Source organism: Phaseolus vulgaris, chromosome 8, assembly GCF_051622355.1.
Source record: "Phaseolus vulgaris cultivar YP4 chromosome 8, ASM5162235v1, whole genome shotgun sequence".
Taxonomy (NCBI): domain Eukaryota; kingdom Viridiplantae; phylum Streptophyta; class Magnoliopsida; order Fabales; family Fabaceae; genus Phaseolus; species Phaseolus vulgaris.
The window spans coordinates 13,295,521-13,320,793 of NC_143505.1; the positions used below are offsets into that span (position 1 = coordinate 13,295,521).

At 31.1% G+C, this 25,273-nt stretch overlaps 1 protein-coding gene across 1 annotated transcript; it reads right to left on the minus strand.

The window, feature by feature from the left end:
• Positions 1-4,245: 4,245 nt before the first annotated feature.
• On the minus strand, positions 4,246-7,193 carry LOC137826937 (tropinone reductase homolog At5g06060). Its single transcript, XM_068633098.2, has 5 exons — positions 7,048-7,193; positions 6,743-6,950; positions 4,919-5,135; positions 4,710-4,822; positions 4,246-4,549 (listed from the first exon to the last, which is right to left on the minus strand). The coding sequence occupies exons 1-5, from the start codon at positions 7,137-7,139 to the stop codon at positions 4,379-4,381; spliced, it is 801 nt and encodes a 266-aa protein (XP_068489199.1). The 5' UTR covers positions 7,140-7,193; the 3' UTR covers positions 4,246-4,378.
• Between the last annotated feature and the right edge of the window lie 18,080 nt (positions 7,194-25,273).

Here is a 25,273-nt window from a genome sequence, read left to right on the forward strand (position 1 = left end):
TTGCCGTAAAAAGTCATCATCTACCTATATATCGTTTTTGTTAACATATAGGTTTTGGTATAGTCCCCCATAGTTTTTTTGTGTATTTTCTTTCTTTTTTCTTTTTTTTTAATAATACTTTTTTCATGTGATGGCAGATGATTGTTGTTATTTGAGGTGTTAGCTTAGCTGAGATGTCAAATTGCATAGTGATGTCTAACATGAAAGTTTTTATAAAAAAAACAAATAAGTTTTTCAAAACAGAACAAATCAATATTAAAAATTGAATTATGTAATTGAATTGTAAATTTTGAAAATTTAAAATAAGATTAATTTTAAAAAAATTTATAAAACCTTAATAAATAAATAAAATAATATTTCAAAATAAAGTATACTAAATAAATTATCAAATAATTTAATTTACTTTACTTTTTATTTTATTTAACATTAAACATATATTAATAAAATATTAAATCTATTTATTATACATTTAATTATTTATTATTTTAAAATAAATAAATAAATATTATTATATTTAAGTAATTGTTACATGTTTAATCGCTTTAGAAAATCAAAGCAAGAAGGCTATTTTTTATTGACCGACTAAAGATACCCAACTAATCGGTCTCCCAACCTTGTACTGAAAATATAAAAAAGATTTCTTTAAATTTAGTTTTAAATCAAGTAGTAGTCATTCTTAAATGAATTGAAACTGTTATTTCTGATTCTATATTGTTTGATAGAGACTGCTTAGAAGTTTATTAGAATTGATGTTGCATTGTAAGAAAATCAAACTTTTTATATTTGATATATTATCATTGATGGGAAGATGTGGTGGAATGAACTTAAAGATTAACAGAGCAATATAGAACAAAGAAAATGTTACTTTTAATTTTTTAAATTGAAATCTAGTTTTAGAGAAAAATTAAATGAAAAAAATATTGTGAGTGGTATTAAGGGATTAAAAAAAGTATTCAAGATGTCTAAAGATGCTCTTAATTACTTACGTGGGTATTTTGACTAGGATGATTGAAGTGATTTAATAATTATTTATTTGACATGTCTTTGTTTTCCTAGATTAGGTTGACACCCATTCAGGACAAACCAAATTGTATCTTTTGACATGTCACTAAATAATAATTCCAAATAAAATAAATTGACCAATTGACAATAATGAAAGTCATTTCACAAGGAACAGACTCTTAAGTTATGAAACACAAACCATAATAACTTTGATATTTTTTTAATATTTAAATTTCTTTATTCCTTTTTGCAGAATGGATTTCTTTACCGTGGCGGTGAGGACAAAAGTATCACAACATGGGATATCAAGCCTGAAAAAGTTGCATTGCTTGGAAGACGCACATACTTCTCATTACCAATTTTCAATATTTCTATATGTTTCTTATTATTTGACACTTGGATATTTTAGTTTGTATTAGTATTTGTCACTTTAGAAAACCATAAAAATTGATTATTTTTTTAAGTAATACCTCTATTTTTTGTTTTCTCATCTAAATTAAATGAATAACAATTATAGTCATTTTATCACAATATAGAAAATATTTTATTATATAATTTGCAACTGGCAAGAGACAATATTACATATAAAAAAATACCATTTTAAATAGGTATTAATAATAAATATAAAAATAGTCACTGAAACTGATTAGGTGACTATATTTACAAAGCTGCTTAGCGACCGAAACACAATCGGTCGCTGTAATTAAAAGAAATATTTAGCCACCGAAATAAAATTGGTCGCTATAAGGGTCTTCGTTTAGTCACCGAACTTAAATCAGTCGCTATAAGGGTCTCCATTTAGTCACTGAATTAGTAACCACAATTTTTTTTAATTAATTTTTTATTTATTTATTAGCGACCGAAAATGGTGGTTGCTATCACATTCTATTTCAGCCACCGAAAATAGTGGTCGCTAATTTGGTTACTATATTTTGGTGACCAAATTTTCTGCGACTGATTTAGCCACCAAAATTTCGGTTGCAAATTTGCGACCACTTTATAATTCCGTCGCTAAATGTTTTGCGACTAGGATTTTCGCTACCATCTTTATTTGGTGACTGTTTCGGTCGCAGATATGTTTAGCGACCAATTATAGTGTTTTTAACGACCGAATTTGGTGGTCGCTAAAAGTGATTTTTTTTGTAGTGGACCTAGGGATAGACTTAAGACTTAACACCTCACAAAGCAATCAAAAAGCCTAGAATGGAGCTCAGTTATTCAGATGCATTTGGGTAGGAACCACATTCAAGATGTGCAACACCTTCATGGGGTCATCAAAAGAAAAGTGGACATGAATATCCAAGATAAAAAAAGAATAAAAAAAGAAAAAATCTTTGGGTTCTCTCCACCTACCCAAACAAACAATTTCATACTCTCTACACCTATCTAATGCTAAAGCACCATCTGACAAACCCTTTAAAACAATATCTATACTAAAAAAAAGATTGAAGCGTAAATGCTCCTTGGTACTTAGAGATATACTTGATATTCATATCCACAACTCATGATATATGACCATATCTATTTATTAAAAAAAATTTATCATTAAGATTGTCCATCAATAACCAAGTTGACCAATCTGAAACAAAGATAAATCATAAAAATAGAAGATTAAATTAATAAAATGACAGCATTGTATATTAGAGGTATTTTATTTGTATTATCATCAAGAATGTGCTAATATTCAACCCTAATGTTGTTTAGTTTTTTATTATGTTTATTTTTATACTTTTATATTTACATTTTGTAAATTTTATTTTTTTATTTCCTTTATTAATGTTACATTCAATTATAAATTTTAAAATCTTTGTATTTTAGAATTTCTTAGTTGTTTCAAGAATTATGTGTATTAAAAAATTCAATGAAAAAAACACAATCCATTTAAAACAAACACAAAAAATGAAATTAACATGACTTTGAAATCCCTGGAAGTGAGGGGGTTTGGAAAACCTCTAGAAGTGACAGGGGTTTGGAAAACTCCTAGAAGTGACAGGAGTTTGAAAAATCCTGAAAGTAATGGGGGTATACAGAACCTTCGAAAAATAATTGTCATACCAAAAGTTAGTAAAAATCGTCAGTGACCCGTTAACTATGCTGCATCTTCTAGTAAAAAACACAACACAAATCGCAGGTAACACACTTAGCGGGAATTAAAATTCCTAAAAATACTATGCTGCATCTTCTAGTAAAAAACACAACACAAATCGCAGGTAACACACTTAGCGGGAATTAAAATTCCTAAAAATACTAAATATAATTTCCATTAAAAACAATTTTTCTTGTAGTGATTAATTTAGAGATATAATTGAGTTAAAACTTTTATAAGAATAACTCTTACATGAATCATATGATTGTACTATTTTGTGTTATAGTCTTTTTTACTTTTTAATTTATTATTGAAATTAATTAATTTCACAATATATATTTTGTTTTCTCTTATATTTAACTAATACCAAAATTTATAATACTCCCGGTAGCATTCAAGTTTATATCTAGTTATTAGTAAAAGACCTGCACCTCCAGGTTTTTTTGGGCATCTCATAAGTTTTATAATTTGAAAAATACTTTTGTTACAAAAAATTAAAATCTTTGAATGTTTTAATTGTGTTTAGAATTAATGAAATATTTGTGTACCTTTCAATTAGATAATTCAGAACTTATTTTTAAATCCAAAAAACATTTTAAGTTAATCAGTAAATTTATATTATGAAGAATTATGTAATTTAAAATATATTTTAAAAATTATATATTTCAGATTATATAATTCAAAAAACAAATTATGATCCGAGAATTTTTTGGATTGGTAAAATTTGGAATTAACTTTTTGAAAAATACATTTCAAATTTTCTAATTTAAAAAAAAAAATTCTGAATTAATTCAAGTTATGTAATTCATAATTTTTTTCTACATCCAAAACTAACTTATAAATTATATAATTTAAAATATGTATTGTGATAAAATGTATTTTGGATTATATAATTAAAAGTCCTTTTATAAATTTTAAAAAAACTTTCCTATGTAATTTAAAATAAAATGTATTTATTAATTAAAAGACAAAACGAATTTTTACAAATATAAAGTATAAAGTGCGAAAAGAAAACGTGTTGGAAGAAGCAGCCCAAGAGGCAAGAGTTGGAGTAAATAATGACCAAGGCAATAAAGTTAAGCATCAGAAAGAAACCAAATAAAGCAATTTTGTTCGAAATTAACATAAAAATGAGAAAAAAAAGTTTATCAGAAATATAACAACCCTTGAAATATGGTGCTTTTAAACAAGCAATACTAATAAGTAGTTCCCAGTTCAGACAAACCTAGTTGGTCCAGAGATTTTTGTTCTGGGAATTATTTATTTAATTTTATTTTGGTTGCAAAAAAATTAAATAATGGAACCCCCATCCACTGTTATGATTTGCCCGGTGATGTATGAAGCAGCTGGAAGGCAAAGGAAAGCAACCATTCCTGATATGTCCTTAGGTTCTCCTATGCGACCAGCGGGTGATTCAGTCACCACAGCCTCCACCACATTCTTATTCACATCAGCACATTCCTATCACAACAACAATAATATCATTTTTCATAGTTTTTTACAAACTTTCTCAGTTTTTTTATCAGTTTTCTAATCTTTCCACTGATTCATTTGAAGACAAATTTTGTTATTTATTTAAACTGATTCACTGATATTTTAACAACAAACAATACATGCATACCATGAGAGCATCCAAAAGGTCAGTCTTCACAGCACCAGGCGCCACAGTATTTGCACGAATATTATCCTTTGCCCACTCCAAAGCTACGTTCTTAGTGAATTGATTCAAAGCTCCTGAATGAAGTGATATAAGCATGCTGATTATCTTCTGCAACTCCAATTTATGATGGTACCTTCTAATCATAGGGATATAAAGATATGGAAACGTACCTTTAGAGGCTGCATAAGCAGAACAAAGAGGAAAAGCTTTGAGACCTGCAACAGATGATATGAATACTATGTTGCCGTACCCAGATGCTTTCAGAAGTGGGTGTGCTAGTTGACATAGATGGAAACATGCCTCAAAGTTTGTACCCATTAATGTTGTTACATCTTCTCCAGTATAATCTAGGACGCTCTTAGTTGAAGCTGTTCCGGCGTTGTTTACCTGTACAAAACATTTCGCCAAATCAACTCTAGTCATCTAACCATATATATAATGTAATATAAGAAATGATCATTATCATTTTATAAATTGGTTTTGTAGAGTTTAAATTAAATTTAAACTTATTTGTATTAAATTAAAAAGGTTTATTAAGTTTATTGTCTCATTTATTATCAAATTATTTACTAATATTTAATTTTATGTTCAAAATATATATCTCAAGTTTACAAACTTAGTTTATAAAGATGGATTAACTTTCTAATAAGAATTTGATTTGATTCCTTAAACCAGATATATGTGAAAAACTTATTTGAGTATTCATACCAACGTTTTGTCATTGAAAATAATTTCTCTTGTTATCACTATGTTTAGTTGCCTTCTACCAGACTATACGGTCTGAACTTTGAACATAAAATTTCTAGAACTTAATTATGCTGCACAATAATTGTTACTTCTCAAATAAAAAGTTGTCCTGTTATATATTATGCTGACACACTTCTTGAATAACTAGTTAAAGAGAATATCATCCAAGCTACATAAATTACCAGACTACAAGTGTGAGTTAGTAATTGGTCTACTCGGATAATGCATATATCGTCCAACAAAGTTTTTGAGATACTTCAAGTTAAAAAAATTGTTTTATTGTTGAATTGATAGTTTAGTTTTGAAGACCCAGAATCAGGTAATATTTATCCTCTCTTACCCATTGTTTGTTTCTTGTAATGTACTGTTTACGAGTATAGAAGGGGACAAATGGGATCAGTGTATGTGAGGGTGAATGTGAAGACGGGAAAGTGAGTGAGTGCGTATTTTTCTTCTTCTCTCAACAGAAGAAAAGCTCAAGTAAATAGTTAATTTTTGTTATGTTATGAGTTTTGTTATGAAAATAGTTAATTTTTTGAATTCATTAATATTATAAAAAATGATTAGACAATAAATAATATTATTTAAATTCAATACAAAATTATTTCTAATTATATTTTATAAATTATGAATATCTAAATTATTTATTTCTTTTTAATAATTTTAATTTTTTACATATATATTGATAATTTTCCATTTAATTTTTTACAATTATGAATATTAAATTTTATTTTAATACAAACACAATTATTTTACGATAACAATGTTAAGGAATTCATATTTTTTTAAAAATAATTATTGATTGAAAATAATTTACAAAATTTTAATTAACTAAATTTACACAAAATATCTCATATTTAATTATTCAAATATTAAACAATGAAAAATTTATAAACTTACATTTTACATCTTTAAAAAGAATTAAGATTTATCAAAACATTGGACTATCTTATAAAAGATGGGCTTTATGTATCAAAACATTGAATGTGCATGGAACTCGTTAAAATAGGTATATTTCCCCGGTTAGTTGTGTGGAGAAATTTATTTGAGACTTAAATTAGGTGAATCATAGTTTATCGATCTATTGCTTGCATTCGGACAAATAATATCCAAACTTGGAAAAGATGTGAAAGTACCTAATTTCCCAACCAGGCGAGAAGACTATGAAAAAGGTTGGCATAATGCCTGCTAATACAGTCATTATGTAAAATTTTGTTAAGAATTTAATCTAAATAAGAGGATCATACCAGAATGTTGAGCTTTCCTTGAAAAATGGAAGCAACATTTTTCATCAAATTTTCGCGTTGGTCCTGAGATAGTACATCGCACACCGACCCTGTTATGCGAAATCCCTTTTTATTCCATTCTTCCACACATCTATCAATATCGTGTTGATTACGAGCACATACATGCACAACTGCCCCAAATTCTGCTAACTCTTCTGCAATTGCAAGCCTAATTCACAATGGAACAAAAGCATAATAATAACAATAATAGAGAAATTAGATTAATACAAGGAAGTAACTAAAGAACATTAGATGATGGAACAAACCCTATGCCACGGGTGCCTCCAGTAACTAGAGCTGTCATGCCATGGAGTGACCATCTTTTGTCTTTGAAGCAACTTAACTTTGTTTCTGCCATTTTTGCTGCTTATTGGAATCCTTGTAATACAAAAAAGTCAGTGGTTCTGATTATGTTTATAAGGAGATATACGAAATGTAAATCATATAGGATTAAATATGTTTTTTATATGCTTTACTATAACACGAAATTGATTTTTATCTTTGGTCAAAACTTTAAATAATCTAGGTTCTTGTAGTATGAAAATGATGGAATGAGTCCTTCTATATGTGGAATTGGTTCAATTTAAGGTTCCACTTAATCAATCTATTGGAAATAGTTAGAGTAGACATCAATCGATAATAAAAACAAAAATGAATTTTGAAAAAAAAATATCAATCTTTGATAAAAACTAATAATCATTTCCTATACAGAGTGACCAATTCCAATCATTTTCATACTACAAGTATCTAGATGGTCTAAAATTTAAATTAAAGATGAAAATAAATTCCGTGTTATAATATAAAGACAAAAAACATATTTAACTCATTATGTACACATATTGTACTTAGAAGAGTATAAGAAATACTAGCATTCATATATACACATAATACTAGAATTCATATATACACATAGAGAGAAGTTATCACAATAAAAAAATATCTTTTAAAACCACTAAACACTAAAATGAGTCGCTTAATTTTAAAAATCTATCGTTGAATTGATTTGTAACTGAAATAGCAACTAAACATAAGTGATAGCCAAAATCCTATAAGTGATAGCCAAAATCCTAGTAACAAACCACTTAACAATACTTTTTTCATTAGCAGCAAACTTATACATGAAAAAAAAATCATTTGTTACAATGTAATAGAAGATTTGGTCACCTCAATTCCAAGAGACTAATTTAGAAAAAAAAAATTAATGAGAGATTCAGTCCCTAGATAGTTCACTCATGGAGTCAAAATTAATAATTAAAATAAAATAATTTGTAGTGAATAATTTAGGACTATTATTATTAATGTTGTAGTTATTATTATTAATAATGTTGTAGTTATTATTATTATTAATATTTATTATTATTATTATTATTAATTATTTATTAATGTTGTTATTATTATTAATTTTATTATTAATATTTATTAATTTTATTATTAATATTTATTAATTTTATTATTAATATTTATTAATTTTATTATTAATATTTATTAATTTTATTATTAATATTTATTAATTTTATTATTAATATTTATTAATGTTATTATTAATATTTATTAATGTTATTATTAATATTTATTAATTTTATTATTATTTATTAATGTTACTAATGTTATTATTATTTATTAATGTTACTAATGTTATTATTAATGTTATTATTATTTATTAATGTCATTAATGTTATTATTAATGTTATTATCATTCATTACAATTATTACTATTATTATTATTATTATTATTATTATTATTATTATTATTATTAGAATTAACTGTGTGTAGGGGTCACAAAGTAGAGCGAGCCGGTCCATTGGAAAAACACACGACACAAGTTGTCTATTTTAATTCGTTGGTCCGTCTTGCATAACTCGCAGCCCACACAGTTGAAGTGCGGTGGGAGGGGTGACTGACCCTGATAACCTGCGTATTTAAAAAATTTAGAAATTTCTTTTTGCACTCCCATAATTTCTTCTCGCAGACTCATATTCTCAAAAGTTATAAAATTATCCATTCCAAATTCTATAATATTGAATAAAAATTTGTATTATGGATTGTGAAATATAGAATATTGTACAATCCGAAACATAAATTTTAATTTTCAGATTTTATAACTTGGGAAGTCTCTAAATTCCACATTCTGGAATTAAAGAAAAACATTCAATGAAAAATATCAAAGGGTAATTTGAGTATTTTTCTTGAAGTATGGGGTGCAAGAAGAAAAGTATGGAGGTGTAGGAAACTACCATCAATCCCTAATTGAGAATACATTCACGAAATTCGATAATGGCTTTTAAATATTTAATAGTGTTTTTTTGTCTTTCTAAAAATGCATAAATTATTTTTTGTTTCAATACTCATCAAATACCAAATGCAATGTTCAAACCTTAGTCTTTTTATAATAAAATTTAAATTTAAATATATATATATATATATATATATAATATTTTATATTATTTTTCAAATTAGAATAGTAATCATATTATTACCTTAAAAAAGTGCATATATATATATTTAATGAAACATTTTATTAGTTAATTTATTAGTAGATTGAAATTCAAATCATTGAAAATAAAAAACACAATTATAATTTTTTTTATCTATATCTTATTACACATTATCGTGAGACTAATACTGTGAGACCATTTACCTAATTCATTTATATAAAACAAATAAGTTAATAAACAAAAACTAAATTTATTCAAAATTTATATTTAAAATTTTATTTTTCATTAATGTTTAAAAAACATTGTTTATGCAGATGAGTCCTCATATAGGACGGGCCAATAAAACCAACCTGCATTTTTTACACGAGACGAATGGACCCGCATTACCATCTTTACCTGTGTGAGTAGACATAAAATTTATAATTATTACACTAGAAAATCTATGTAATCATTTTATGATTATTATTAATATGATTATTTTAATAATAGTAATTATTATTACAATTAATATTATTATTAATATTAATAATAATTAAAAGAATAAATATAATTATTATAATAATAAAATAATAATAATAATAATTATAATAAAAATAATCACAATTTAATTGTTAAATTTGATCATTAATTTATAATTATATATTTATATTTAATGATAAAATTAAATTGATTAAAAATTTATAGTTTAACGACTGAAATAAAATTTAACACTTATTTGTAGTAACTTAACAATCGAAATGTGATATATATTTTAAAACTATAATTACCTTATTGGTCCCTACATTTAGGATCAATATTTAATTTAGTAAAGTGTTTTTTTAAAAAAAAAATCAATTTGGTCCATTTGTTTTGTAAAAAGTACTTAAATTGGTCTTTCTGTTAACTTCCCTCAATGATGTCAAGTGTTGCTTATGTGACTGAGAAGATTGTTGATGTGGATTGAATTAAAAGACAAATGTGATCTAGTGTTGTGTGAGGGTTTGATAGAGATTAGTAAAATTTGGGGCTAGGGTTTCTCCCATTCGTTTAATCATAATCCCAAAATTACAGATGTCATTGGAAATCAGAAAGTCACCTCCTTTTTTAGCAACTATGAATGTGAATCACTTTGAGAACCATCCAGTTGAGTTTTCGATGCAATTTTCACTTGGTCTCTGTTGATCTTTCTATGCAGTCGTTTTACCACCCCAAGAAAAAAACCAGAGGAGAATAGTGAAAACAATAATAATTTCTCACCTCAATTGTTTAATTTTCTTGAATTAAAGAAAACAAGAACGAACCAAAGTGACTTGAGTAGTGGTATCGAAATTTTATTTAGACTCATGATATTATGAAAAAAGGCATAACTATCGTTAATTGGGCTCTGATTTGTTCTCCTCTTGAGAATGCAGGTTTGAAGATTATTAATCTTCATCATGAAAATAATGCGTATCTTCTAAAGTTTGCTTAGAACTTTGCTTATAGCAACATGCCTTGGTCTTTTCTCTTGAAGGTTAGGGTTCTTAAATCAAAATATGAGTTTAGAATGGTATATAGATCAACATCTCTTTGGCTTGGAATTAAGAAGTTTTATTCTATTATACTTAATTATACTTCTTGGATTGTTCGTACAAGTACTTCTATTAATATATGGAATGAGAAATGGTGTTCTACTATTTCTTTAGCAAATATTGCAGGGTTATCTGATGGTGCTAGAATTTCGGATACAGTCTCTCAGTTTTGCACTGGTTGTGATTAGAATATTCCTTTGTCTTTACAACAGATGCCTCATTTTTAATCATATAATGGTTAGGGAGGAACAAGATATTCCTAATTGGATTCTAGATGGGTCTAGTTGTTTCACTCTTAAATCAGCTAGAACTTTTTTCTTGGAACTAGGAGTTCCCTGTGGTTGGAGTAAATTCTTTTGGTCTTCATATATTCCGCCTTCCAAAACTCTAGTACTCTAGAAATTTTTTCATGGGCGACTTTCTACAGATCAACATATTCATAATAAAGTGGGAAATTCGTATAAAGCTTCAATGAAGAATGATATGTTGGATTTCAACGTGATTAAGCTTTTTTGTATTAATACTCGTACTGGTAAAGTTCTTCGTCATCTTCCTATTAGATGGGAATTCCCTTCACCAAGCTAGGTTAAAATTAACACTGATGGGACTGCTAGGGGATATCCTGGTTTTACTACTTGTGAAGGTATTTTATGTGGGAGTATGAGGGAGTTTATTGCTTCTTTCTCTGTGTTTCTTGAAGTTCAGACTTCTATGGTTGCTTATTTTGATGTAGTTATACATGCTATGGAGTGAACTCAAAAGATGGGGCTTACTAATGTATGACTTGAATGTGATTCTGCCTTGATTTGTGCTGCGTTTACTGCTAGGACTAATGTTTTGTGGATGCTTCATAATCGATGAACTACTTGTCTTAATTACTGTGGGAAAATCAGGTTTAGGATTTCTCATATTTTTCGTGAAGGGAATACGTGTGCTGATAAGTTGGGTAATTTAGGATTTACTCATAGAGAATCATTTCATTAGTATAATAGGCTTCCATCTAGTTTGTTCTTAGAATTCTTTATGAATAGGTATGCACTACCTATGTATTGCTTTTGTTAACATATGGGTTTTGGTCTAGTCCCCCCACATTGTTTTGTATTTTTTTTTTGGTAATACTTTTTTCATGTGATGACAGATGATTGTTGTTACTTGAGATGTCAGCTTAATTGCATAGTGATGCCTAACATGAAAACTTTTATAAAAGAAAGTACCTTTTAAAAAACAAAGAGAGCAAGTTGATTTTTAATTCTTTTCTAAAAGCTCTCATGTTGAACATCCCTATGGAACTTGACATCTTAGCTAGGCTGACACCTCAAGTAACAACAATCATTTGTCACCACGTGAAAAAAGTATTATTAAAAATAATACAAGCAAGTATGGGGGACTAGACCAAAACTCATATACAAAGAATCTAACAAAAGCAGTGCTTAGGTAATCTATACCTATTAATAAAGAATTCTAAGAAAAGACTAGATGAAAACCTATTATGCCAATGAAATTGTTCTCTATTAATAAACCCTAAGTTAGCAAGTTTGTCACCATATGCATTCCCTTCATGAAAAATGTGAGAAATCCTAAACCTGATTTTCCCATAGTAATTAAGACAAGTGATCCACCTATTACGAAGAATCCAAGGAACATTAGTCCTAACAGTAAATGCTACACAAACTAAGACAAAATCACATTCAAGCCATAAACTAGTAAAACCCATCTTTTGAGCTTCTTCAATGGCATGTATAATAACTCCATAAAACTCAGCAACCAAAACAATTTGAATATCAAGGAAAGCAGAGAAACCACCAATATATTAGAATTATAGGCCTTATACAAGAGGGGGTGAATTTTTTATGAAATATTTTTGCAAATATTAAAGGTAGATTGAAAGACAATGAAGAATCAATCATTTAGAAATCAGTTCAACCAATTAGAAAACTGTTTTTAACTTGATTGCAGAAAATCAACCGGTTGTTTTTGTGAAACAATCAAAGCAACTTGTTCAACAATATTCCCCCTATTTGATGAAGACAAATCCCTAGTTTGCTCGTGTTGTCGTTTTTGAATTTGATGGATCCTGCATAACAAAAGTTATGTACATACAAGACATATATAGCCTTAGGATAACCTAGGTTTGAAAAACACCCAATAATCAATTTTTTGCATAAGATTTTCAACAAGAAAACCAGAAAACAATGTATGAAAAACAGTGGTGAATGAGGTGCAATCAGAGATACATCAGAGAAATTGCAACAACATAAAACCATAGAGTCAAAGTAAAATGTAGCAACAACAATACAACACCAGAAACCAAATCATTCTCCCCTTATTTGTCTTCACAAAAAAAAAAAATAAGAAAAGGGATAAAAACATAATTTAAAAAAGAATTTGAGAATCAAGGATACCCAACTCATTTTTTAAGAAGAAAAACCTATCCTTAGGCAGTGACTTAGTGAAGATATCTGCAAGTTGTTTTTCAATTTCAATAAATTGAATTTCACCAATCCCCATTGCTCACATGATCCCTTATAAAATTGTGGTGGATCTTAACGTGCTTAGTCCTTGAATGCTGAATCTGATTTTTAGTGAGGTTGATAGCACTTGTGTTATCACAAAGCAAAGGCACCTTGTTGACCTTCAATCCAAAGTCTTCAATTTGTTGTTTGATCCAAAGGATTTGAGCACAACAGCTACCAGCAGCTATGTACTCAGCTTCTACAGTTGAGAGGGGAACACAAGCTTGCTTCTTGTTATGCCAAGATATGAGGCTTGAACCAAGAAGATGACAAGTGAAACTTGTGCCTTTTCTGTCCAGCTTGCACCCTGCAAAATCAGAATCAGAATAACCAACCAAATGTATAGGAGAGTGGAGGGAAACCCTAAACCAACAATGGTTGTGCCTTTAAGGTATTTCTGAATTCGTTTGGAAAACTTGAAGTGAGATTCTTTTGGATATTTGATTGAAATCTAGCACATAGGCAAACAACAAACATGATGTCTGGCTTGCTAACAACGAGATAGAGCAAAAAACTAATCAATCATCTGAATTTGGTTTGACCTACTGCTGTTCCATCCAGGTCATCATTCTTATAACAACTTGTGGACATTGGTATGGATGCCTCTATGCAGTTTTCCATCTCAAACTTCTTGAGAATGTCCTTGCAGTACTTGATTTGGCTTAGGAAGATGTCATCCTTTGATTGCTTGACCTGCAGCCGTAAGAAGAAGGATAAATCTCCCATCATAGACATTTCAAACTCCCCCTGCATAGATGCCACAAATTCCTCACATAGACAATCATTAGTAGCACCAAATATGATATCATCAACATAAATTTGAACCAAGATAATGATAGATTTTGAATTTTTTAATAAAAAGAGTCTTATCAATTTTGCCTTTCTCACATCCATGAGACAAGAGAAAATTGCTAAGTCTCTCATACCACTGTCTTGGGGCTTGCTTGAGTCCATACAAAGCCTTTTTTTTTTTCAGCTTGTACATATAATTAAGATATTGGTGATCCTCAAAATCGAGTGGTTGTGAGATATAAACCTCTTCATTGAGAAATACAGTCTTTGCATCCATCTGAAACAGTTTGAAACCACTCATGCAAGCAAATGAAAGTAGTAGTCTTACATCTTCCAATCTGGCCACATGTGCAAAGGTTTCATCATAGTCAATGCCTTCCTCTTGAATGTAACCTTTGGCAACCAACCTAGCTTTGTTTCTTGTGATAACACCAACTTCATCCAGTTTATTTCTGAACACCCACTTGGTTCCAATGAAATTCATGCCATCAGTCTTAGGAACCAGAGACCACACATCATTCCTAATGAATTGGTTTAGCTTATCATGCATGACAACAACCCAACTTTCATCTTTAAGCCATGTGTTTGCAGTAATTAGAGACAGAGTTTCAAGTAGATACTCCTTTATCAATCTGTCAAATATGTTGAACAAGATGCTTTGATGTCTCCAAATCCAAGAGGAAGCTTGAAGACCTTACTGCTGGGTGTGTGTGTGTTGTCTAGTTGTTTGAAACTTGTTAATTCACTCCTTAAGATGATCCAAGTTCATTTGAATCTTTAACCTTTTGAAAAGATGTGTTTTCTAAAAAGCTGTAAAAAATTCAACAGGTTGTTTTACCTAACAACAGGTTGTTTTGCCTTAGCTGTTTTTGAAAAACTTGGTTGACTTTGCTGTCAAACCAAAACAATCGATTGTTTCGACAAAACAACCGATTGTTTTCCTGAAAACCTTAACAGAATTCTGTTAAGCGGTTTTAATATGTTTTAAATGATCCTAACTAACTTGGCCCCTTTATTAAATGCTTTTGACCACTTGGTTGGTCTATATAAAGGTAGTTTTACGCTCCTAATCTTGGAGTAACAGAAAGAGTTTATCAAAACAGTTTTTTTCCAAGATTTGAAAGAACTTTTGGATCATTCTTAAGTGTGTGGAATAGGATTGGGTTGTAATTATGATCTTTAAGCTTTGTAATACCCAGGTGTATTCTATTCCCTTCTTCCTTGATTACTGTATTTCTGTAGTTGTGTTGCCAAGGAATGTTGTGTGTTCTTGAGGTGTTCAAGATCAACATTCTTGGTGTGGTTTGCCAAAGGTAGTGTGTTTCTTGAGGGGTTCAAGGTCACTACTTTGGTGTGTGGTGTTTGTAATCTGGTTTTGATTGCATAGTGGAATACCTAGTGGTTTCTGGGGACTGGATGTAGCTCTTGGTGTAAGAGTGAACCAGTATAAATTGCTTGCGTGCTTATCTCTTACCCTTTACTCTTTAAATTCTGTTTTTAAGTTGTTTTTATAAACTGCTGATAAAAACAACCGATTGTTTCGAAGAAACAACCGATTGTTTTTCTAATATCATCTTGAAACAGTTTTGGTTATTTGTTTCTTTGATTTCTTTCTCTGTCATTTAGCATTGATTTTCATTATACCTTCAAAGTTTGCGAAAATCCCCCTTAAACAATTCACCCCCCCTCTCGTTTAAGGCCATATATTCTAACAATTGGCATCAAGAGCTTGGTTCTTGAAAGTTATTCAAGTTTTGATCCTAAATCTTTTTTAAATGGCTGAAAAGTTTTCTTTTGGGGAAGGTGCATGTTTAAGCAAACCACCTTTGTTTTGTGGTATGAAATATGAATTGTGGTGCATAAGAATGAAATTCTTTGTTGAATCTATAGATAGAAAAATCTGGAATGTTATTACAAATAACTATCTCATGCCTATATCTGAAAATGTTTCTTCTGAAAGAGAACATCTTGATTGTGTAGCTATGAACATCATTGTATCTGCACTTGATTCCAATGAATTGCTCAAGGTTTCAGAATGTAGTTCTGCCAAAGAAATGTGGAATACCCTTGAAGAGTATCACAAGAATCCAAGGAGTGCCTTGATGGACAAAGAAGAATCTTTTGTTGAATCTTTCTCTTCAGAATCCAGAAAAGAGGTTTGTCTTATGACAAAAGAAGAATCTGGATCAAGTCAAGCTGCAGGGAACAAAAACTGTCAATACTCAAGTGATGAGAGTGAAGAGGAAACATTTAAGTTGCTGTTTAAGAAATTCAGCAAGTCCCTAAAGAAGAGAAACAACAAAAGTGACTCATTCAACAGGTATGATAACAAGAAACCTACTGAGTTTAACACTAAAAAATATACATGCTTTGGATGTGGTGAACAGGGTCATATTAAAACTGAATGTCCCAACAAAAAGAGGAAAAACTTCAAGAAGCATGAGAAGAAAGGAAAATCAAGAAGAGCTTATAATGATGACTCATCAAGCTCCTCTTCAAGTGATGAAGAAGAAGCAATCTTATGTCAAATGACAAGACAAGAAAGTGACACAAGCAGTGTAAGTTCAAGCTCTTCCATTAATGTTGAAAATTATAGTCAACTTCTTCAAGCCTTCAATGAAACTCATGAGGAAGCTAATAGGTTGGCCCTTTTAAATAAACGGTTGAAAGATTTGAACAACTCATTGGAAAATAGAGTCAAGATTTTGGAAGAAGAGTTGAACAATTCAAAAACTGATTTTGAAAATTTGGAAATGATTTACCAAAACTCTTCTTGTAAGTGTGTTGATTCAAGTTTTTGTGAAAATTGTGAATCTCTTCAAAAGAAGGTTCAATATCTTTTGAAAACCATGGACAAGTTTTCCAAAGGCCAATCAAATCTCGAAACTGTTCTTGTTTCTCAAAAATGTGTTTTTGGCAAGGCTGGGTTGGGGTTTAATCCAAACAGGAAGAACAAATCTGTTTCAAAACCCTTTTCAAGTTTCTTTGAAAAACAACCTGTTGTTTTATCGAAACAACCGGTTGAAATTTGTCATTACTGCATGAAAAGGGGCCACACTATTAGATTCTGCAGAGTAAGAAGGTTTTCTGTTCCTAAAGGTATTCTGAAATGGGTTCCTAAGGTTTCTAAGGTTCCTACTAACATCATTGGACCCAAATTCATAAGGGGACCAAATCTTGCTTCTTAATCCTCTCTTGTAGGTATCCTTGGCAGCCAAGAATCACTTTTGGACTTGAAGAATGACTGCTAAAGGGGAAACCATCAAAAGCAAAATCTGTCTCTGTGCCTGTTCTTTCAATTGTATATGTCTTGCAAGGTTCTTTGAATGTCAAGAGACATCTTGGCACATGCATAGTGGGTGCTTAAGAGAGAAACTTCAAGAATAAAGAGAGTATGTGTGTTTTCATTTCTCAATTTATGTAAGTGTGTCTTGTGACCATATGAACATCTCAAAGTCTTCTTTTTTAGTGAATCTATTGGGGTTCTCTGTGCAAAGGTATGAACAAATTGCATACTGCATTTTCATCAATTTAAAAGGTAATTTTTGGTTATGAAAAATGTTCTTTTTGCTGTCACAGTAAAACAACCGATTGTTTTTTCGAAACAACCGATTGTTTTTCCTCTGACACCTTTGTATAATGCTGTCAAGTTTTCTTATGCATGATTAAACCTATTTCTCTTTTTCAAATCTTGCTTTTGGACAAATACGCATTGAGTGTGCCTCAAAGTATGATAATAAAAGATTATATCCACTTGTTTTCTTGAAAGCTCTATGACATGTTATATTCTTGAAATGTCAAAATTGTTTGTATTGCTGGACTACTCTATCATCATTATGATTTCTGCTTTGTACAACCCTTCTCATTGTCTATTTGTAGATCAAATAGGGGGAGCTGTTTATGCTTGATTTGGTTGTATAAGATAGCTTTAAAACTGATGCATTATGTTGTTGCTTCTCTGCACTTGAAAGCACTTGATTACTTCAATTTTTTCTGGTTTTTCTGCTAATGGTGTATATGCAGAAAACTGGTTTGTGTGTGTCTTGTTATCTTGTTGCTATACTTGCTTTGTATATGCATCAATTCTGTGTTACAGGACCCTTCAAGTACAAGTGCTATGATGAAGAATGATCAAAGTGATGCTTCTAGTTCAAGAGCATACACCTTACTCAAATTCTTGACAAGTCAAAAATTCATGACCTATGTAAAGTAAGTTGTATATGTTCATCCTATGCTTTTGGCTTCATAAGACCAAATGAGATTCTAAACATGCTTGAGGTAATGCAAAGGTATGAATGTATTTCATTATGCATTTCCCATCACTTTGAAAGATGATTTGCTTTGAAAAATAACATTTTCTTGCTGTCTCAGAAAAACAACCGATTGTTTTCACGAAACAACCGATTGTTTTCACGAAACAACCGATTGTTTTCACGAAACAACCGATTGTTTTACCTCTGGAACATTTGAATAAAGCTGTCAAGTTTTTTTATGCATAATTACAATTGTTTCTTTTCATTCATAGCCCATTATGAGTCAAATATGCATTCTTTGTGCCTCTGAATTAGATCATAAAGAGATATATTCTTTGTTTTCCTTGAAATTCAAAGCTTTTTATGAATGGAAACCACATTGGTGGTCTTGGGGTTGATGAATATTTGTGAATGTATCTTTGGATTATTTGGAAGGTTTGCTCTTAACAGAAGAGAGAATGTGTCTACCAAATCCAAGACTTGAGCAATCATTTAACCAACTTGAATTGCTGGATGAAGAAAAGATTGGGGGAGAAATTGTGGTCTCCTTGCTGAAATTTTTGGGGTCTATGGTACTTTGATTTTGCTGCTGTCATAGCTCTGATACACCATAGATTTTGCTGCAATTCTGATGGTATCAAAGATGTGTTCCTGCAACAGTGCTGCTACAACACACAGGTTTATGCTGGTTTTCAATGCTGGAAATTCTGCTGTTTGTATCCCTTCTTTCATTCTATTTGAGAAGACAAATAGGGGGAGAAAGGTGTGGTTTTATGTGTTGTGGTGCTGCTGATACACTCTGGTGTTATTTGGTTTTATCATGGTTTAAATTCTGCTACTGCCATGTTATTATTCACCATTGTTCAGCTGCACACAAGTCTCATTTTGGCACTGGTTTTTATGGTTATTTGACTGGTTTTTCTGCTTAAAGGCTTATGCAGAAAACTGGTTTTGTGTGCCTTGGTATCCTACTGGTATACTTGCTTTATATATGCACAAATTCTGTTTTGCAGGACCTTTCAAGTTCAAAAACAACAACACAAACAAACCAGGGATTTGTCTTCATCAAATAGGGGGAGATTGTTGAACAAGATGCTTTGATGTCTCCAAATCCAAGAGGAAAGCTTGAAGACCTTGCTGCTGGGTGTGTGCGTGTTGTCTAGTTGTTTGAAACTTGTTAATTCACTCCTTAAGATGATCCAAGTTCATTTGAATCTTTAACCTTTTGAAAAGACGTGTTTTCTAAAAAGCTGTAAAAAATTCAACAGGTTGTTTTGCCTTAGCTGTTTTTGAAAAACTTGGTTGACTTTGCTGTCAAACCAAAACAATCGATTGTTTCGACAAAACAACCGATTGTTTTCCTGAAAACCTTAACAGAATTCTGTTAAGCGGTTTTAATATGTTTTAAATGATCCTAACTAACTTGGCTCCTTTATTAAATGCTTTTGACCACTTGGTTGGTCTATATAAAGGTAGTTTTACGCTCCTAAGCTTGGAGTAACAGAAAGAGTTTATCAAAACAGTTTTTTTCCAAGATTTGAAAGAACTTTTGGATCATTCTTAAGTGTGTGGAATAGGATTGGGTTGTAATTATGATCTTTAAGCTTTGTAATACCCAGGTGTATTCTATTCCCTTCTTCCTTGATTACTGTATTTCTGTAGTTGTGTTGCCAAGGAATGTTGTGTGTTCTTGAGGTGTTCAAGATCAACATTCTTGGTGTGGTTTGTCAAAGGTAGTGTGTTTTTTGAGGGGTTCAAGGTCAGTACTTTGGTGTGTGGTGTTTGTAATCTGGTTTTGATTGCATAGTGGAATACCTAGTGGTTTCTGGGGACTGGATGTAGCTCTTGGTGTAAGAGTGAACCAGTATAAATTGCTTGCGTGCTTATCTCTTACCCTTTACTCTTTAAATTCTGTTTTTAAGTTGTTTTTATAAACTGCTGATAAAAACAACCGATTGTTTTTCTGATATCATCTTGAAACAATTTTGGTTCTTTGTTTCTTTGATTTCTTTCTCTGTCATTCAGCATTGATTTTCATTATACCTTCAAAGTTTGCGAAAATCCCCCTTAAATAATTCACCCCCCCATCTCGTTTAAGGCCATATATTCTAACAAAATGATGTTGTCCACAAAATGGTCTCTAGGAATCCTTCATTCTTTGGGAAGTTCATTCTGTTGCAGAATTTCAACCGGTTGTTTTTCTGGACAAGATTCCAGCTTCTGCAGAATGGTGTTCTGCTCATCTTCTTCTGCATAATTCTTCATGGATTCTTGTTTTGCATGGTTAGTCTTATAAAAAACAACATGAATAGACTCTTCCACAGTCATAAGCCTTTTATTATACACTCTATAAGCATGACTAGTTAATGAATAACCAAGAAAGATACCATTATCTACTTTTTCATCAAACTTGCCAAGGTTTTCCTTTTCATTATTTAAAATGTAACACTTGCAACCAAACACTTTTAGATGACCAATGTTGGGTTTTCTTGCATTAAACAGTTCATAAGGGTTTTTCTTCAAGATTGGTCTAATGAGGACCATGTTCATCACATAGCAAGTTGTGCTGACAACATCAACCCAAAAATATTTTGGCAAAGAATACTCACTTAAAATAGTTCTAGCAACTTCCTCAAAAGACATGTTATTCCTTTCCACAACCTCATTTTGTTGGGGAGTTCTAGGAGCAGAAAAGTTATGGAAAATTCCAAATTTTTCAGAAAAACCACTGAATTTTTCATTTTGAAATTCCCATCCATGATCACTACAAATGGCACAAATGTTACTGCAGCTCATGTTTTGTAATCTCTTGGCAAGCTTTTTGAATGCAGAAAATGCATTACTCTTGGATTCAAAAAACAATGTCCATGTGAACCTAGAGAAATCATCAACAATAACAAGTCATAGTAGTTTCCACCAAGACTCATGGTTCTTGAAGGACCAAACAAATCCATGTGCAGCAGTTCAAGGGGTTTGGAAGTGGAAACAACATTTTTCAGTTTGAAAGAATGTTTGATTTGCTTCCTCTTTTGACATGCTTCACATATGTGGTCTTTCTCAAACTTGAGTTTGGGTAAACCAACCACAAGATCTTTTGAGATCAACTTATTTAGATGATGCATGTGGATGTGTGTTATCCTTCTATGTCAAATGTTTTATGCATATCAACTTTATAAGCCACATTATCTCTTCTAACATTTTTAGAAACCATGTTAATTGTTGAACCAAGTGGTGTTCAAGCTTTGAAGAATCCAAACCCTTTGAAGGATGATGAAGCCTTTGCTGTGCTTGGTGTTGCTGTGCTAGTTTAGTATAGTTCTGGGGTAGTTTGAATATTGTAATCCACCACTTGATCGAATCTAAAGCATAAACATCTCAATCTTTGTGAAAGTAAAATGTTTTCAAACTAAGTTAAAACAACTGATTGTTTTGTCGAAACAACCGATTGTTTATACTTGGATGTTTTGAGAAAAAGATTGAAAACTGTTTTTAAAATGGTTGAACTGTTAAGAACCAAAACAACCGATTGATTAGAAGAAACAACTGATTGTTTGTTTTGGGACCATAACAGAAAAACTGTTTTATCTTTGACTGAGCATGAAATGATTTAACTGCTTACGCTCCAATCATTAAATGCTTTGACCAATCTTTTAATGCAATTTAAGAGTTTGTTAAGATTTGATAACAAACTACATCTTTGAATAAATTTAGAGAAACAGATTTGACAATTAATCTTTGACAAGTTTTTGCTAAGAGTTTTTGAGTTTTTCAAAGAGCTGAGATTGCTGAAAGTGAGTGATTGATCAAAGTTATGGAATAGGATATTGCTTGTATTGAATTCAGATTATCTTCTGTAACAAGTTTAATCCTTGTACTCTGTGAAACAAGTTTCGTTTCTGTGTTTGCTGAGATTGGCTATGTGTTCTTGAGGGGATCAAGATCAACAATCTTAGTGTTGGTGTGTTGGCCAAGGAGAGTGTGTGTCTTGAGGTGTTCATGGTCATTCTCTTGGTTGTTGTGTAAGTGATCAAGTTGTGATTGCTTAGTGGATTTCCTCAGGGTTTCTGAGAAGACTGGATGTAGCTCTGGGTTTGGAGTGAACCAGTATAAACATCTGAGTACAATCTCTCTATCCCTATCTCTTTAAATTCAGTTTTGTTTGTTGTTTACTGGTATAAACAACTGATTGTTTCTGTGAAACACCCGATTATTTTTCTGGTACTGCTGTTTTGTTTGCTGTTTTTGGTAAACTGAATTTCTTATCAATTGTTTCCTGAGATAATATCATTCTTGTTTCCAAAGTTTGCGAAAATCTTCTTTAAACAATTCACCCCCCCTCTAGTTTAAAGCCATCCATTCTAACAATTGACATCAAGAGCTTAGTTCTTGAAAGTTATTCAAGTTGATCCTAAATTTTTTTTTATATGGCTGATAGACTACCTTTTGGGGAAGGTGCTTCAATTAACATACCACCTTTGTTTGTTGGTTTGAACTACCAATTTTGGAAAGTGAGAATGAAAATATTTATGGAATCACTTGACAAAGGAATTTGGGATGCAATTGAAAATGGTCCTTTTGTCCCAAAGTTTGAAAAAGATGGTTCTGTCATTGAGAAGCCATGGTCTCAATGGACTGATGCAGAAAGCAAAAAGGCCAAATTTGATTGCATTGCCAAAAATATTATAACCTCTGCTTTAAATTCTGATGAGTTTTTCAGGGTCTCGCAATGCAAATCATCAAAAGAAATGTGGGACACCTTGGAAGTCACTCATGAAGGAACAAATGAGGTGAAGAGGGCTAGAAAGCATGCTCTAATCCAAGAGTATGAGATGTTTAGAATGCTTAAAGGAGAAACAATTGCTGAGGTGCGGAAAAGTTTCACGCACATCATCAATCACCTTATGAGCCTTGACAAGACCTTTGATAAAGAAGAGCTGAACATCAAGATCTTGAAATGTCTTGATAGAGCATGGCAACCCAAGGTAACTGCCATTTCCGAATCTAAAGATCTAACATCATTAAGTGTTGCTTCTTTGTTTGGAAAGCTTAGGGAACATGAGTTAGAGATGAATAAACTCAATGTTCAAGAGAGTGAAGACAAGCACACAAGGAGCATAGCCTTAAAAGCTTCCAAGCACAAAGAAAATCAAGAATCCAGTGATGATAGTGATGAGGAAAACCTTAGCTTGCTGTCAAGAAAGTTCAGCAAATTCCTAAAGAGAAACCGCAACAAAGACAACAACAAAGATAGGTATGGAAACAAGAAATCAAATGATTTTAATTCCAATAACTATACTTGTTTTGGTTGTGGTGACCAAGGTCATATAAAGACAGATTGTCCAAACAAGAGCAAGGAGAAAAAGTCTAGCTACAAGGAAAAGAAAGGCAAGACAAAAAGAGCCTACATAGCTTGGGATGGAAATGAGATATCATCATCAAGTTCTTCATCAAGTGAAGATGAGAAAGCAAACATCTGCTTGGTAGCTGAAAATGATGATAAATCTTGCAGCTCAAGTGAGGTAAGTTCATGTGCTTCCTTAAATGAACAAAATTACAGTGAATTACTTGAAGCTTTTCAAGAAACACATGATGAAGCTAATAGATTGGTTCTTTCAAACAACCGATTGAAAGATCTTAATAGTTGGCTTGAAAAGAGAGTTAAATCACTTGAAGAAGATCTGGAAAAAGCAAAAAGTGATTTTGAAAAATTAGAAATACATTTCAAAAACTCTTCTTGCAAGTGTGATACTCTTGTTTGTGAAAATTGTGAAAACCTTGAAAAAAAAAGTGCACTATCTTGTAAGTACTGTGGATAAGCTTTCGAAAGAAAAATCTAACTTTGAGAATGTCTTGGCATCTCAAAACTGTGTTTTTGGAAGGGCTGGTTTAGACTTTAATCCACAAAACAAACAAGATAAGTTTTCAAAAAGTTTTTCAAGAAAGGCAGAAAAACAACCGATTGTTAAGACGAAACAACTGGTTGTTACATGCTTTTACTGCATGAAGAAAGGTCACTCTGTTAGGTTCTGTAAAATAAGGAAATATTCTGTTCCAAGAGGTTTTATGAAATGGATTCCTAAGGGATGTGAAGTTTCTAACTGCAAAGAAAAGTCAAAAGGACCCAAATTTGTAAGGGGACCAAATCTTGTTGCATGAAATCTTCTTTTGCAGAAAAACTAAAAGAAAAAGGAGGGACTGAGTCATCTGATCAAGTTCATGAAGAAAAAGACAGTCATTGAAGCTGAATCAATGCTATGCACAAGACCTCAACAGTGAAAAGAGGCTTCTTGATCATAAAGCACATGGCTCATTGAAGAATTAACATAAGGATAAGACTTTCCTTTATTTGTTCTTAATTTCTATTTTAAAGTTCTTTCTCATGGTTAAAAATCTTCTTAATATGCTTAATGTCATCTACCTTGAACTCTTTCTGCTCATGGTTAAAATTCAAATTTAGTTTTAACTGTTGTAGAAAAACAACCGATTGTTTTGGGTCTGACAGCACTGTGAAGAAATCCTTTTAATTGATATTTTGAATTTCTATCCGTTGCAGATCAATTCAAAGAGAGAATCTTGGTCAAATAATCTGTGTTGAAAGCTGATCATGTTCAGAGAGAAGTTACAACTATCATAAAGGAAAATATTCCAAAATCTTGGAAATTCAAGAGCCTTAATGACTAGTCAAAAATCACATGTGAAGACCATGTGTTTTTCAGCTTTTTTTGACGTTTTCTATGCAGGGCATGGTCAAGTCTTCTCTTTCTGAAAAATCAGGTACCCACTAATGAAATTGAATTCAAATTAATTCTTTTTCTGCTATAAAATCTGGTGCAACTGATCTCTTCCAACAAGAACAACCAATTGCAACATCTCTTGCAACATCTCATGCAACATCTCTTGCAAAAATCTGTGAAGTGAGCTCTTCTCTGTTTTTCTTTCTCTGCCATC

Bases quoted from the DNA above. Each gene is read 5' to 3' on its own strand.
- LOC137826937 (XM_068633098.2), bottom strand. From the start codon at position 7,139: ATGGCAGAAACAAAGTTAAGTTGCTTCAAAGACAAAAGATGGTCACTC. The intron at 4,823-4,918 runs GTACGTTTCCAT...CACTTCATTCAG, and splicing joins TGCTTATGCAGCCTCTAAAG to GAGCTTTGAATCAATTCACT. The intron at 4,550-4,709 runs GTATGCATGTAT...TTGTTGTGATAG, and splicing joins ACCTTTTGGATGCTCTCATG to GAATGTGCTGATGTGAATAA.